Source organism: Passer montanus, unplaced genomic scaffold (genome assembly GCF_014805655.1).
Source record: "Passer montanus isolate IOZ18808 unplaced genomic scaffold, ASM1480565v1 scaffold23, whole genome shotgun sequence".
Taxonomy (NCBI): domain Eukaryota; kingdom Metazoa; phylum Chordata; class Aves; order Passeriformes; family Passeridae; genus Passer; species Passer montanus.
This window is the reverse complement of record NW_024366926.1, coordinates 72,420-87,750: the sequence shown is the minus strand read 5'-3', so window position 1 is coordinate 87,750 and position 15,331 is coordinate 72,420. Positions and strand designations below refer to the sequence as shown.

Below are 15,331 nucleotides of genomic sequence, written 5' to 3'. Positions count from 1 at the left end.
ACATCATTCTACACTTTGTTTGGGGAAACAATTTTTTAACTTTGTAGTTTGGCAGATTCTGCTGCCATATTTACAAAGTAGAAATACCTTAGTGTAGATGAACCTCTAAATATTTAAATTCAATTTCATACAACCCGATCACATGTACTATCATAATTAAGTAAGAATGTCACTGCAGTTGAGTACTGTGACTGGATAACTGCCTCCCTCTGCAAGAAAGATGCCAAAATGAAGCCAAGGTGTTTGTAGAAAATAAACATCAAGGGTGATGATGACATGTTTATTTTCAAAGCAGGAGACCATTATCCAGTCACAACATTCACTTCTGTTATACTTATTGCAACTGTACCAGACCCAACCTCATTGATTTTTTTCAAAGAGTAATTAAAATAACATTTGTGAATAATACAGAAGACCAACTGAAGAAACTGCAGCAACAGAACAACAATCCCCCAAAGTGGTTCTACAGTGGCATTACAGTCTGCTTAGCACAGGAGGTTTATTTGATGCTTAATGAATAAGAAACTAGTGCTGGTGAACTGTAAATCTCTTCAGTACTGGCTGACTGTTCTGATGCTCTGTTTAAAGGCTGTTTTAATTTGCAGCAGCTGACAGCAGCCCCTAAAGGCCATTACTGCCCTGAGAATCAGGGAGGTCTGGATGAGCTCCAGCCCCACTCCTGAGATGCTGAAGAGAAGTCAGCATTGCAGGGATTGTTCTGTCACCAGCAGCATAAACTTTAGGCTGTATTTCTACAAGAATAGCATGGAATTTTCTTTATACCACCTGTAAAGTGTCCTGATAATTTCTGATTTAAAAAAACCCCATATTTTCAGACTGATGGATAGTTGCCACTGGATTCTCAGATTTTAATTTTCAGATACCCAGACCAGTATATATTAACCAGGTCTGATTTCTGAACACAGTTTCTGAACACTGTGAGTTTTCCTGCTTTTTACAGTTCAGATAACACATGAAAATCACTGATTTGGGATTTTAGCATTGAAGATAGCAAGGTTACTTTAGTGGTGTGAAGCTGTAAAATGACAGCCACTGGGTTTTGCTGAAAATTGGAAATATGAATGTTAGCAATAAAATTTCTTCAGTGCTAAGTGGAGAATGCAGGGTGCTGATGGATTTGGCTTCTCACAGTAGATCTCAACCATCACCGAAAATGGCTGCCAAAGGTTGCTTCAGTTGCTGCAGCTTCTTGATCTTTATTATCTCAGAACATTAAAAGACAGCATTAAATTTGGTTTCATGGATTAGCTTTTTGCAGGGTGGTTATTCTGAGAACCTGACTAAAACCACTGCAATAATTTCACATAGATCACAGAATGGCTGTCAGATGTCAATACCTTCAATTTGTACTGAAATAAGCATAATTTGAATCAGTGATGTTGATTGTAAATCCTCTACGTAATAGTCTATAATCCTACAAGTTATCCCATGCCTTATTTTTGGCATGAAATGGGATGACCCAGACTACTGTGGACTTCTTGCTATTGTAAAGGGTGACACAAATGGGGGGAAAGTGGTAAAAAAAAGTTTTTATCCTACTTCAATCCAGTTCAGAAAGTGTCCTTATTTTACCTCATTTCCCCAGCTCCCATGCCAGCCAACATATCTTTGTCACTTCTCCACAAAGGAGATCCAAAGCTGTGATTATTAGTCAGCTAATGGATGGAGACATTCTTATGGGGCATATTTTGAATTCATAATTTGAATGAATTTGTAATTTGAATTAACTGTAGAGGTCTAACTTCATGCTTTGAACTTTTTCAGAGTCTCTTCAATCCCCTTTTCAGGGGGGATAAAGTTCTGCACTTTTATTTTGATACTGCTGTGATTATCACTGTTACAGAGGAAGCAAGGAAATAGAAAAATCCCAACCATAGAAGGAACCCCAGGAGTCTAGGACATTTGTTTGGTATTTTTCCCCTCACAGTACACTTGCCATTATAAATCAAATCCAGCAATCCTTACCTTTTGCCTAGAAACCATCCAGGATTTTATCGTTGGTACCAACAGACTGCCAAGAAGGATCTGAGCAGGATGATAGATGAGCAAAGGGACGGAAATTAAGGACAGGTATTCATAACCTGCAAATACTATCTTCAGCATGGGAATCCCTGCAGGCAGAAAAACAGGAGACAGACTCTCACCTCAGACTTTGAGCTCCAGATAAAAGCAAAGCATTTTATGTTGCACTGACATTTCACAATAATAAAAAAAAAAAGAAATCCCAAAATGAGCTGAAATGTTTTATATATTAAAAAATCCAACCCAAATGAGCAAGAACATGAATACAAAAAATATATGGCAGAGAAAGTTCTGTGGCAGAATGGGTGAAGTAGGGAATGCCATAAAAGATCTCTTCTAACTATGCTAATATTGCAGTAAATAAAAACTGCTGCTGAAGACTTGATATACAATACATTCTGCTATAGCATGACTGTTCAGTTGATGACCACAGTTCTGTACTGCTTCTTTACTACTTCCTCCCACTGGGCTGCTCTGTGTTCACATGATTGTCCTCCTTCCAACCTGCCCAACTCCTGCTTGTAACCTTTGCAACCTTTCTTTGGTCTGTTCTCCACTGGAGGAGGGTCGTATTTTGCTTGTACATTCCCTCCAGTTGGTGAGTATCCAAATGAGAGCCTTCCCTGCTTTGGCTGACCCATGACACAGAAAAGGTTTAGTCAGCTGGGTGAGCAATATAAAGTGATCCTGCCCACAAAGAGTTAGGTAGCAGCTGGAGTACAGAAGTTGCTAGATGCTGGAAGAAGTGAGTGCTAAGACCTAGAGATGGGCCATTTTTTCCAAGAGCTGGAATTTGCACTCAACAGTGCTAATTCTATCAGACAACTCCATGTACAATCTTCCTGCTTGATGATGTGATATGTAAAAATAAGTTTTATTCACTTCTGCAGTAATGAAACCAATTGTGCCTACTTTAAACATATTGCTGTTCAAAATTATCTGTTCAAATAATGGAATTTGCTACCATGCTCCACAAAGTGCAGGTGTGGACAAAACCTGCAACCAGTTCTGTCTTGCCTGACCAGATATTTGCACAGCTGCCAACAAGAGCAGCTGTGATTCCTCAGGAGCCTCCTGAGAATGCACCTTATTTTCTCTCTCATCTTAAATGTCACTCTAGGAGTCCTCTGCCGACAACAACCTTAACGTGAAGCAGACTACACACGGTTTTCACAGAGCTCATCTGAGTGTCTCATAGAAGCACAGAGTGGTTTGGGCTGGAAGGGACCTCAAAGACCATCTTGTTCCAGCCCCCTGCCACGGGGACACCTTCCACCAGAGGAGGTTGCTCCAGTCCCCATCCAGCCTGGCTCTGCCTTGTCTCCTTTCTCAGCAATGACAAAACACTGAGCTTTGTGCCGCAGACCCTCCATTTCCCCAGGAGGAGATGCTTCAGATCAGCCAAAGCTGTCATATTTATGGAAGCTTTTCTTTATATCTTGGATTAACTCCCATTCTCAACACCATGTCCTTTAATAACATTGACCCCTCCCTATGTGAGCAAACAGCTTATTTGTTGAATATTTCCACTTCACCGGTGCCCCACTATTGCTGACATGTGTCTGGGCTTCTGAAATCTTCATGATGTTTCACAGCAACATTTCTTATAATTATAATTATTATTATTATTAGCTTTATCACACTATACCACTAAAAATCTCATGTCTATGCTAGTAGCCTTTACCCCTTTGCAGGGATGGATTAAATCAAATAAATAAGGGCTTGCATGCTTTATTACAGTATTATAATTGCCTTCAAAACATCATGGAGCTATCACAAAATTGCTTATTACTAACACTAATTTCTGGGGCTTGGGAATAAATAGTATGTAGATAGAAATTAAACAGGCATTTGCATTATATTAAGGCACGTACTTTACCTCAAATGCCCATCATACTGTTTTTGTAAACAGATAAAGGTTTCATTGCCTGTTTCCACATCTCAAATTGACCCTCGTGGGTCCTTTTCTATTTTCTAATCACAGAAAAATACACTGGAGCCCCAAGCTGTGAACATGCTGTATTTCTGTTTGTAAGACAGTACCTGGTGTTTTGGTAGTGCAATTTCATCCACAGATCCAAAAACATTTTAGAAAGCTGAAGAGGGCTCCTACAGAGAATCAGAAAAACTACAATGACTAGCCTAAGATCACACAGAAACTAATGGCAGAGACGTGAACAGAATGCATCCAAAGTCACTGAGACATGCTTTAGATAACTGTACATTTTCTGAAAGAAATAAAAGAAATTCCAGCTTAAAAGGTAAATTCTCTAGAGGAAAACTCTTTCTGTAAACTAGGAAAAGAAAATTAAAGTTGTCAAATATAAATACAAAGTACTATAATTAGCATGACAATATAATTAGATCACTGGGTAGAAAGAGCTTCTTAATTCACAGCTTGTTTAAATACATGTCACAACAACAGGTTCCTGGAAGCTACTAATGTGCAATTAAAGTTCCTATTATTTACCAGGAAATGCTAACTGGTGAAAAGAAGAAATGATAATAATTTTTGCAGGTAAGGACTAGTCTAATGGAAAGAAAAGAAACCCAACCTTGTTGCCTTTTCATGCACTTTCTGATCTTTATAATTCCAACTTTGCCAGTATGCAACTCTCTCAGAAAATATTTTGTGACAGAGATCCCCATAGTGTAGTCACAAATGCTTGTGTCAGGAACATTACCACAAAGCTAAACTAAACAGCATGAGTGTTATTTATTTTTAAAAATGCCATCTAAACTTTTTAGTAGCAATATGTAGTAGCTGCAAGCATCAGTATGACTGTTAATGTTTTCCAAACATATAAAACCCATGCAAATATCTAATTAGGGAAAACTTCTACCTCTTTTAAAATGAAACACAAAACCAACTACATTTTTCTCATATATAGATATATACACACACATATATAAACACTACACTTGGGAGAAAAACAACACTGAAGGCTCATGCCACAAACACCCATTCATGCTGCTGTGGTTTATGGAGTTTCAAGCTTCCAGCAATCTGGTTCAACTCTCTGCCAAAGACCCTCACTCACTAAATATCATGAGAGCTGAATAACAAAGTTGCCTTCTGTGCTTTGGTGCTCAGTTGGTCTGCTTTGCTCAAAGTGGGGATTTAACAAGCTTCCCATCTTCCTCCAAAGATAGGAGTGGGATGAGACAGCAGCACCCCACCTGACTAGAACTACAGAGGGCAGCAGCAGAAGGGAGAAAAACCAAAGATCGTTCTGCAGGTATCCCTTTCAAACAAGATCACTGGTATTCCCAGCTTTTTACCCCAAATTTCCCTTTTGTTTGGGTATGTTTCTCCTGCCAGTGCTCCCCCATGTTCCCATGTTCCTCCTTGCTCTTTGGCCCTGGTGTTCAGGGGCTCTTTTTCTATTTGTGTTTTCTCCCTTCCTCCTTTTCCCTCCTCCACTCCCATGCTTTCCCATGCTGAAACTTGGAAGTGTTTGCTTCCCAAGACCTTTGACTCTACTCATTGCAGCCATGTAAGTTTTGGGTACTTGCACTACAATCACTCAGCTCCACTAAGGGCAGGGGCACCAACATCACAGTCCCACTGCAGCTGCGAGAAGAACACAGGTCTGTGACAGGGAGCACATTGCAGATTTCTCCCTTTTTTGTGTCCTCACTCAGCTCTTCTTTTTCCCATGTTAAGCACTTTGCAAATCTGAGGAAAGCAAAGGAAACACTGTTTATCCTTGACCTTCAACAGCAGCAAGGATGAGTGAGAGCACTGCTCTTGCAGCATAGGAAAGCCCTCTCAGCTCTCCATTGCTCCAGGGTGTTCCAGCTTGGCTCCAAGGCTGAAACTTCATATTTGGTTCAGGGCTATAGGTTATCAGCCCTGGCCAAAGGGCTGCTTCTCTACTAACTTGCTCAACTGAAAGCTACTTAATCCTTCCCCCAGTGTGCACCCAGTACAGCCTCCCACATCCTCCCTTCCCCTTTGCTATTTGCACATTTCCTAAAAGGCCCATGAAAATATTATGCTGCACTTCACTACATTTAGTTAACTGTAAAATAATAATAATAAAAAACCCTAAAAGATTTGAAGGTATTTTAAAGATAATTTAAATATAGGACTCTTTTCATCTAGCTATCACTGCAGTAATATAAATGAAGCAAATTAATTTTAATGCTCCAAGGTTCTGATTCTGTGTCACTGTCACTGACAGGATCCAACTAGACTTTATGAGATGGCATTTGACTTTATGGAAGTGAGCACTATGCACGCATTTACAATTTTACAGGGACTTTAAGCTGTCATGCTGAAAAATGTTTATAAAACATTAATCAAAAAATGCCTCTTTAATACAATGCATTGTCTGAAAGATGTTAGAAGGCACATATTGTAAATGGATTCTTTTTCTGACTAAAGTAATTTCTACCAAAAGCCTTTCCCCACTGCTATACAAGTACACAGTGTGGAGAGATAAAGAGCACTTTCTCAGCACATTACTACCTGATCCAAACACTTGGGAAATCACTAATGTACAGCATGCCATATTTCCATGTCACACATGACACATTTGTCTAAAATTACCCAACAGAGTTTGACATTGCAGCATATTCCTTAGCAGAGCTTTCAACTGACATCTGCCAAGTAAGAACTTCAAGTGGGAGCTTTCTTCTTCTAACAAGCAAGTAAGAGTTTTCTTTTATCCTATACCCATGATGGAAATGATAAAACAATAAGTACTGGAAATCAGGGCTTTTTTTTCTATTTTAATATGTTTATTTTATGCTCGCTGGATGTGTAAGCTCCCCTTAAAGCACTGTTTCATCATTTGCTGTTTTCTATCACATTGCAATGGGTTCAGAGAACTTAATAGAACATTTTTATTACCATCGAAACACAGGCCATTATCTCTCACACCCAAAGCAGAATTATTGCTAGTGCTCTACTTCCATACTTCACTGTATAGGTTTTTTCCCTTCAGTGTCTTCATAACAAACAATTTATCCTAAACCTTTATTGCCTACATTACTGAAACACATTCCACATCACAAAACGCTGCAGCATTTCTTCTCAGCAAAAGAAATTTGGGGCAAAACAGAGAGGTCATGCTAGGGCTATGGAATGATCAGGCATTCAGGAATCAGAATGCCAAGAACTTTCACCAAGAGGCAGTGGAAATACTTGGAAGAAAAGCTTTAGCCTATGAATTTTTACCTCTCCCTTGTACTTGTGGATGCATTTCAGAACTCTCAATTGCTACAATCTTCAAGTGCAATACACAAAATGAATCAAGTGCATGATGATAGCTTCTCTAAAGCTCTCCACACTACCCTCTTACTGAAGGATCCTCTCAGGGACTGATGTGAAAGGAACATTATTGGTCAAACAGCTATTTCTTTTTTCATCTGAGAAAAGGCCTGTAAAGAGGGGCTTATATTGTGCTCAACCTCTCCCAGGCTGCCAGAGCAGGGGGGGTCTGAATTTATGCTGCAAAGACAGGCCAAATGAGCACCCAAAATTTGACTGAAATTAAGTTTCAGAGCAGCTCTGCATGGAGCCCAGTGACTGCACGCTGGGAAGGGCTGGTAAGATTCAGTCAGTGCCCAGTTTAGAGGATTAGAAAAGAGTTGTTCATGCAGACAGCTGCCAGAACAGCAAGATACTGCTCATCTCACTTGGAAACTTTCTTAAGGGTCTCCCTGTTTCTTCCCAGGCAAATCATTGCTGTGGTTAGTTTTGAAGAGACAGAAGGTCACACACTGTGCCTGTCCTCAGTGAAGCCAAACCATGGATAGATGTTTCTAGCCCTCATTCAGACTGTGTTATTACTTACTGAGCTCACGATAGAAAAAGATGCTTTGACAAATTAACTGGAATCTTTTTCCTACATCCATGCCCTCTCCAAAGCACACCCTGAATTCAAGATAAATGCTTTTCCCTAAGGACCAGTTTTTTTCAGGTATGGGGATAGCTAAATGATACCTGACAACCTCTAACAATGCAAATATTTGTTGGCTACTGAGTATTCCCATTCCAGCCAAAGAAAGCACCTTCCAATGTAATATGAGATCACATTACATTGCAGGGAGAATTGTGCCCTTTTACCCACATACATGCTGTATGAAGAAGACTCATGCCTAATATGTTCTCAGGGAAAAAAAAAAGACAATTTTTTTCAGTATGTTTTCATATTTCAGGTCACTGACAAGTGTAATGGAAAGCAAAAACCAGGCTCATGGAGTGGGACAAACAAACATCTGAGGGGGAGATAACATCCCACAGTCCCTTGTGTAAAGAGACTCCGGAAGAACTGCAGGGGAAAACTGCAAAATGGAGGCTGTCCTCACTCAGTTTGGAGGTGTGGACCCTAATCTTCAAAAACATTTCCCTCTCTTTGGGAAAGAACAATCCCCTTGCATTACATTAAATGATTTACCTCTTTGCAGGGCTAGAATTACTGGGAAGGCTCTGTCTTTAATCAGTGATGTGGCCACATAGTGGCCATACAGTTCTGTGGGATGCAAGAATTTATGCTATGTTATAAGAAACTGGACTGGTTTAATATTTAAGCAAAGGAGGAAGAGAAATTAATGAGAAAGAGGATTTTCCCTTTGCTGTAACTCAAACAAGAATTTAGGAAAAAAAAAAAAAGAAGAAGAAAACCTAATATGCTTTGAATGCTTTTGCTCATTCTTTTTCTTCAGGTAACTGGCCCACTATACTCAGACAGAAATCAGTAATTCAAGTGCAATGTAAGTACAGCTACCAGGGAACAGCACATCTTGATACCATCAAAGTTTTAAGGAAATAAAACTGCAAAAGCTGGGAGGAAGAGAAAGAAAGTACAGTTTGTCTTTTTTGGGGGCTTCAGTGGGTGCATTCAGATTGGAAGTGATGTTTAATGAACAGCACAGGCAATCTTACCAGCAGCTAACAATGAAACATTTAACACTAACAACTGAAGACTGGTGCCTGAGACTCCAGAACACCTCCACCTGGTTGACAATATGGTGCTAGGAATTAGTTAACAGGGAATTCAGGAATGATCTGAGCACCTTAAGACATTTTTCATATGTGCCTTATTCTTAATTTGGCACTACAATGTGGATGTAGCCAAGCTGTAAGCCCGCACTCACGCTTCAGGTTTTTTTTTTATTGCTTGGATACCCGATCACTCTTCATACACACACCCCCTACTCAAATCACAGGCAGCAAATTGATAACGAATTACAAATTTGCTATCAATAACTAAGCTACAAAGCTAAATTTAATAGAATTTAAAATCCTTTTTAGAGGTTTAGTACAGGAAACCTACTAATGAAAGGAATTCTGGACAAAGAGATGGACAAGCAACCTAAACCCACAAAGCTGAGATTTGATTAATTTGATTATTTCCTTGAACACTACTGCCTTTCCACATACAGCTGAGGCTAAGATTTCACAGTATTAAAGTTGTGATTATATCTACACACATAATTAAAAAAAAAACATTCAAATAATGTTTTATAGTTTTTTTTATTATGTTGTAAAGACAAGCAAGGTTTGTGCTTAAAAGAAATGTTTATGCTCCAAACTGTTTCATATTATCTTTTAATCAGATTTTTTTAAAGCTTTTTCTCCACCAGTAACCGTGATGCAAAGGAAAATATGATACACGTAGTAAACCAGGAAAACACTTCTTTTCGTAAAGGAAAAACCGATCATTTTTCCCTTATTAATCTAATTTCTGTAGCCAAAAAAAGGAATAAATGAGGCCTGAAAATGGTACTGCTCGATTTGAGAAGGCATTTTGAGAAAACTACTCCCTACACCTTGAAATCCTATGGGACACTATCTACTATTCTAAAACTCTGTGGATGGGGTTATGTGCTGGCAGTGGTCATGGCAGCTTTTAGAGCTGGATCCCTGCTCCAGACTCCCAAACTCTCCTGCAATAGGAGATTTCCAGATTTCACTGCTGCTGTTGATTTCTCACATCTTTGCACCCAGTGCTTTAGAAGTGTCTGGAGTGAGCAGCTCAGACTGGCTGCCAGAAGGTGCACTGAGAGAGCAAATGTAGATACAACTCTCTCAGGGAGACTCAACATCATCTTCAATAGTCACCAGCTTTAGTATGGGTGACACTCGTAGCCTCTGCCAGCTTGAGGTAAAAAAAAACAACCAACTTGAGTCATGTCCAAACATGGATCTTCCCAAGGGTAACCTGTCAGCTGTCTGCTGAATATAATGCAGTTTCTTAAAGCAGATAAATTAACTTTAACTGTTTTAGGTGGGGAGGGAGAGCTCCTGTGTCATTATCATTTTACAGATGGATATGTGTGTTTACTTTTTTTTATTTCATTATAAAGAGGTATGAGCTTGCTGTCATTAAAAACCTGCAATCTGGTTTTTAGTGTCTGATCCAATTATGTGTGCTTCTGGAAAGACACACAACCAAATAAATAATTGGAGAGGTGCAACTCTGAAATGACAATTGTTATTCATCGATCTCTTTCTGCAAGTCGAGATTGAGAGATGTAAACTTCAAGTGAATGAGATCTCCTGGGAGAGATTCTTCAGTTCAAACACAGTAAACAACTGTTGTCCTCTGATGCACATTTTAGTACTGCTGCAGGCAAACTTTCTAAATATTAATAAAAAACCTATACAGATGAAAAGGAAGCCCTGGGAGCTGGTACAGAATTTCTTGCCACATTCTAGGTCTAATCAAAGAAACATATGTTTCAGGTCAGAAAGGAAAGGAGATTCCCTAATTTGCTGTAGTATTTCCCCATCTAGAATCACAGAGAGGTCAAAATTGACTAACTGCAACAGATTAAATGTACTAGATTGTGATAGTTGTGGTTAAAAAAACCAAGGGAAAGCCAGGTATTTTGTGCCCAAAAGCCACCATAACTCACTGGATTATGCCATTTCCTACTGTCAGACTGGCCTGCCAGCACATTTCCCCCTGCAAAGTTCAGACCCAGGGATGCTCTGCTCCAAAGGAGGCAAACAGAGGCCAGCCACATATGAGTAATGAGAGAAAATAAGATTGCTGCTCTGGCACAGATGATCCCAGTGACCACAGCCTACCCAAAACTGTCAGTTTGACTTCCTGTGCAGACAGTCCCCCCACATGAGGAATGGTGTAAGTATTGCAGAAATGCTTTCAAGTACAAGGTGGTGATTGGTGTGTGCAAGCAGGAAACACTCACCCTCTCCCCAGTTACAGAAATCTTCAGTCTATATTTCAGCTTGCTAATATTCTGATATAAGTAAACATATCTGTATAAAACCTTGTATTATATATATGCAGCTATACATGGTTTTGCAGCTGTACTAGAAATAGGTAACAGCATTTCCCAGGCATTTTTTGAGGTCTGCTGAGAGAGAAGACATGACAGGTACTTGGTGATAACCTGACTGATAACACTGGTGGGTAAGAACCAGTTGGTTCTAGAAGACTGCCAAGCTAAGAAATGTGACTCACCTGCCTAAAAAGAAAGATGCTAACATGAGAAAAGTGCAGTAGATCAAGATGCTTCTGTTCCCACTGTCATCTCTTGTAACACAAATCCCTTGGTTCTTATTTTTCCAGAGACAGAGAGGAGAATCACAGAGTTGAGGAAAAAAGCCCAGACAATAACGTGCTGTTCCTTCCAAGCAAATGCTGGGCAAAGACTGAAGTGATGAGAAAAAGATTTCATTTTGGCCCAAAGAATCACTGTATCAAAACTTAAGAAAGGTTCTAGCAGTCACTAAACCCACTCCTGAGGGATTTCAGAAGGAGAAATGGGAGAGTGCCTAACTCTCTGGGCAGCAGTGAGGGGTCCAGCCTTTGGAAGACACTCATTCTTTGAAGCATTCTCCTCCCATCAGCTTCCCTTCTGCCCCGAGGGACAGCACCCACCAGTTCCAGACAGAGGGGTAGCTGGATAATTTTTACTTACATCACCCTATCAAACAGCTGGGGAAGGAATGAGACTAAAAGCCTGTAAAAGACACAAATGCAAATTCAAGCACTACCAACACCAAGAGGTATGAGAGAATGTAGTAAAGTCTCCTGTTCAACATCATGGGAAAATTTTGAAGGTAAAAAACAGCATGAAAAGTCTTACTCTTGAAAACTTTCAGAGAGCAATTAACCAGGATTATTTTCTATATCTTTATGTGAAAGGCAGAGGACCTTGATGAATAACTGCCTTAGAGGAAAGTTCTCTGCCAGGAGCAGAGAAAAAGCACTACACTCCAAAAATACCAGAGAATAGCCTCAATACTTGCTTAGGGCAACACACATGATTTTGCCATCTTACCTTTCTATTACAGAATGATTAAGAGATGCCTCCTTTTTAAAACCATCCACCTTTAATCTTAGCACAAGTTAGAACATTTTAGCATTTTTCTATTTAAAGGAGAGAGGTAATTATCACCATACAATAAAAAGAGTCTACAATGGATTAGTACAGCATTTGAGTATATTTTTTATCCTGAAAAATCTTATTAGGTGATATCTGTAGAAAGCATGACAGAAAACTATAGATACCTGGGAGCAGATTGGAGCTGTATATCAGCATGATGCCCTCTGTCCCACTGTGCAGCTGGGCAGCTCGGGGGAAGGCAGGGGCTGATTAATCCACAGCCTGGATGATCCCCTCGCAGACATTCCCCCCTGAATCAATCTACTTGTGCACAACATCAGCCTTTTAAGAATTGTTCGAGTACAGCCATTGCTCAAACAATTGAGCAGTAAGAAACTAAGTATTTAAAAAAATAAATTTGAATTAAATTAAAACAAGACAAAAGAAAGTTGGTGTTTTGGCTTTTATTTCTAGAATGAACTGTATTCTTGCCTGAAAGTATTTAGTAGGCTAGAAACTTTGATTGTATTACTTGAAGGGCCACATGGTGAGAGAACTGCTACATTGCTGAATCCAAATGAGGAAAAATACATGCTCTATCACAAACAATACCCCAATCTTAATATTAGGTAGGGGTCTTTTTGCTATTTTGTTTTACTAATCTGCTGTTCATAATACCTCCAATATTAATATTTGCCCTTGTGGTAGCCAAAATAGGCAACAGTACTTTGATTTTTCCTGATAATATAATTTTACATAGTAAATATCAAGAATTAAAGCAAATATATATTTTTGACAATCCTGAATTTTCCTTTCAGAGTTGTAACTTCTAGCTAGCAATTTACTCTCTGAAAAAAAAAATCAAATAATGTTTTGTATTTGGCTGCAACTTTTGTGTAAGTGCAAGCAACAACTGCAGTATTTTTTTAAATGAGCCACAGTGATAGCTTTGCACTTCCTTGAGGCCTCTTCTCTTCTCACTGAATGAACTCCAGGGAATGGCATCATGTCGGGCTTTCCAGATGGATTATGTGAAGCCATAGCTCAATGTCATTTTCAATAGCAAGGCTCATAATTAAAGGTCAAATAGTCACTTCATCTGCAATCAATCAATAGAAGAAGTACTAATACTAAGTACTAATCAATCAATGGCAAATGCACTAATAAAAGCCATGCATCAAATGTCTGCATATGTGTGTGCTCACATGTACCATGCATATATGTGAGCAGGGAGGAGGAGAGAAAGGGAACAATGTGGGGGTGAAAATGCCAGAGGCCATTGTGGATACTATATTTATCTTGGCTTCCTTGCAAGTTCATATCCTGCTTCACTCTTTAGGTGAAATGCAAATAAACATTGGTTTTTCTGCATGTGTGATGCCCTTTATTCAAAACCCTGCTGAAGCACCCACCTCCATGCAGAGGTACTGGCTCGTGCTCCCAGCCAAGGAACACAAAGGCACCTACCCTGTGTAATTTGTCCTTACACAAACACGCCCTGCACTCTGATCTTTGAGACAAAAAGTGTGTCAACTGTTCTGTCTACAAAATAAGACCCAGCATATGGGAACAGCACTCATCTCCGTGCAGAGCAAGCACTTATTCATGGATGCAACAGTGGAAGTGGCAGTTGGCCTCATGAGCATGCACTGCATGGGAATTAGTTGGTTTCATAATATGGTGTGGGAGAAAGTGACTTACAAAAGTCTTCTCATGCCTCTCCTATTACCACTTCTAAAGCTTTAAAGCTGTCAGCTCTTCTCCCACTTTAGTTGGTGCCATTCTCAGCTCCCCTGGGAATGGGCCAGACATACCTATTTGGAGTTTCACCTGCCAAGCTGAGAGAAATCAGTTTCAAAGCGAAGGTACAAGTGTTGGGGGGTCATTTATACATTACCACAGGAATCTTGAAGACAAACAAAGCAGAGCTCCACAACAGATGTGAAATGAGAGCCGTGTTTGTGCTTTCAGGCATTGCAGTGACAGAGGGAGAAGGAAAAGCTCTCTCTAACATAAGTGAGCAGAAGATCTTTTGTTGCATAGTTTATAACAAACATCTAAGGACAAGCAGAAATGTGCCAGAACAGCAAAAGAGTAAGGGCCAAAATGCTTGTGTTTATCTTGTTTCTACGAAGACCAGGGTGGACAGGGAAAGATTTAAGTGTCATTCAGAAACAGCTAATCCTTAAAAACTAATTAGACCTACTCTGCTCCCACATTCAGTGAAGGAAAAAATGCCGCCTGCTCTGGTTAACATATCTGTTTGCATCATCAGCTCAGGCACGTGGCTCATCACACCCTGGTTTTGTAAAACCCAATACTCCTTATTTTCACATAGATTTGTTTTTATACAGCTCTACGTTATCTGGAACTGCTACTAACACCAAACAGAATAAAATATCAATGGTTCCAAACTCAGCCAGCTGGAGTCTGATACACAGCAGGCACACCTGGACACCCATGGAGCAGGGGTGCACACAAAACCAGCAGGTACTTCAGGCTTACCAAGGACAGGCTCCTAGGGGACTGCCAAAAGGAGCATTTCCCCATTCCTCTCCCAGGATGACTGAAAAGCACTCTGCCCCAAAGCTGACAGAACAGTCCACAGCTCAGAAACAGCCCCACAGTACCATGTTCCACTGTCTACCTGTTCACTTCAACCTGCACATTTAGACATGGGATATCTGGTACTAGGGGAAAAAGGTATTTATAGCTGGGGAGAAGCTGCAGGAATCCTTGAAGTCAAGGTGGCCAAAGTATTTTTGCCAGTGTACTTGGGCGAAGAAAGCTGCAGAATACAAAAGTTGGCTCATGAGGCTATGCTAATATGAGCAGTAACTTGGAATTGGGAAAATGTGAGCCAAAAGGTCAAGGGAGCTAGGAACTTCAAACTAAGTTCTTCTAAAAAAGAAAATAGCATAAAAAATTGAGAGTGTAGTAGCAGAAGAAAAGTGAACTGACTCAGCTGTGTCACAGA

General features: G+C 39.9%; 1 protein-coding gene across 1 annotated transcript in view; it reads right to left on the bottom strand.

Annotated features, from left to right (window-relative positions):
* LOC120502842 overlaps positions 1–15,331 on the bottom strand; it is a 75,885-nt gene that overhangs the window by 4,530 nt on the left and 56,024 nt on the right. Inside the window, exon 9 of the mRNA XM_039710760.1 lies at positions 1,987–2,132. Within this exon, the coding sequence (XP_039566694.1) occupies positions 1,987–2,132 (146 nt within the window). The remainder of the gene's footprint in view (positions 1–1,986; positions 2,133–15,331) is intronic.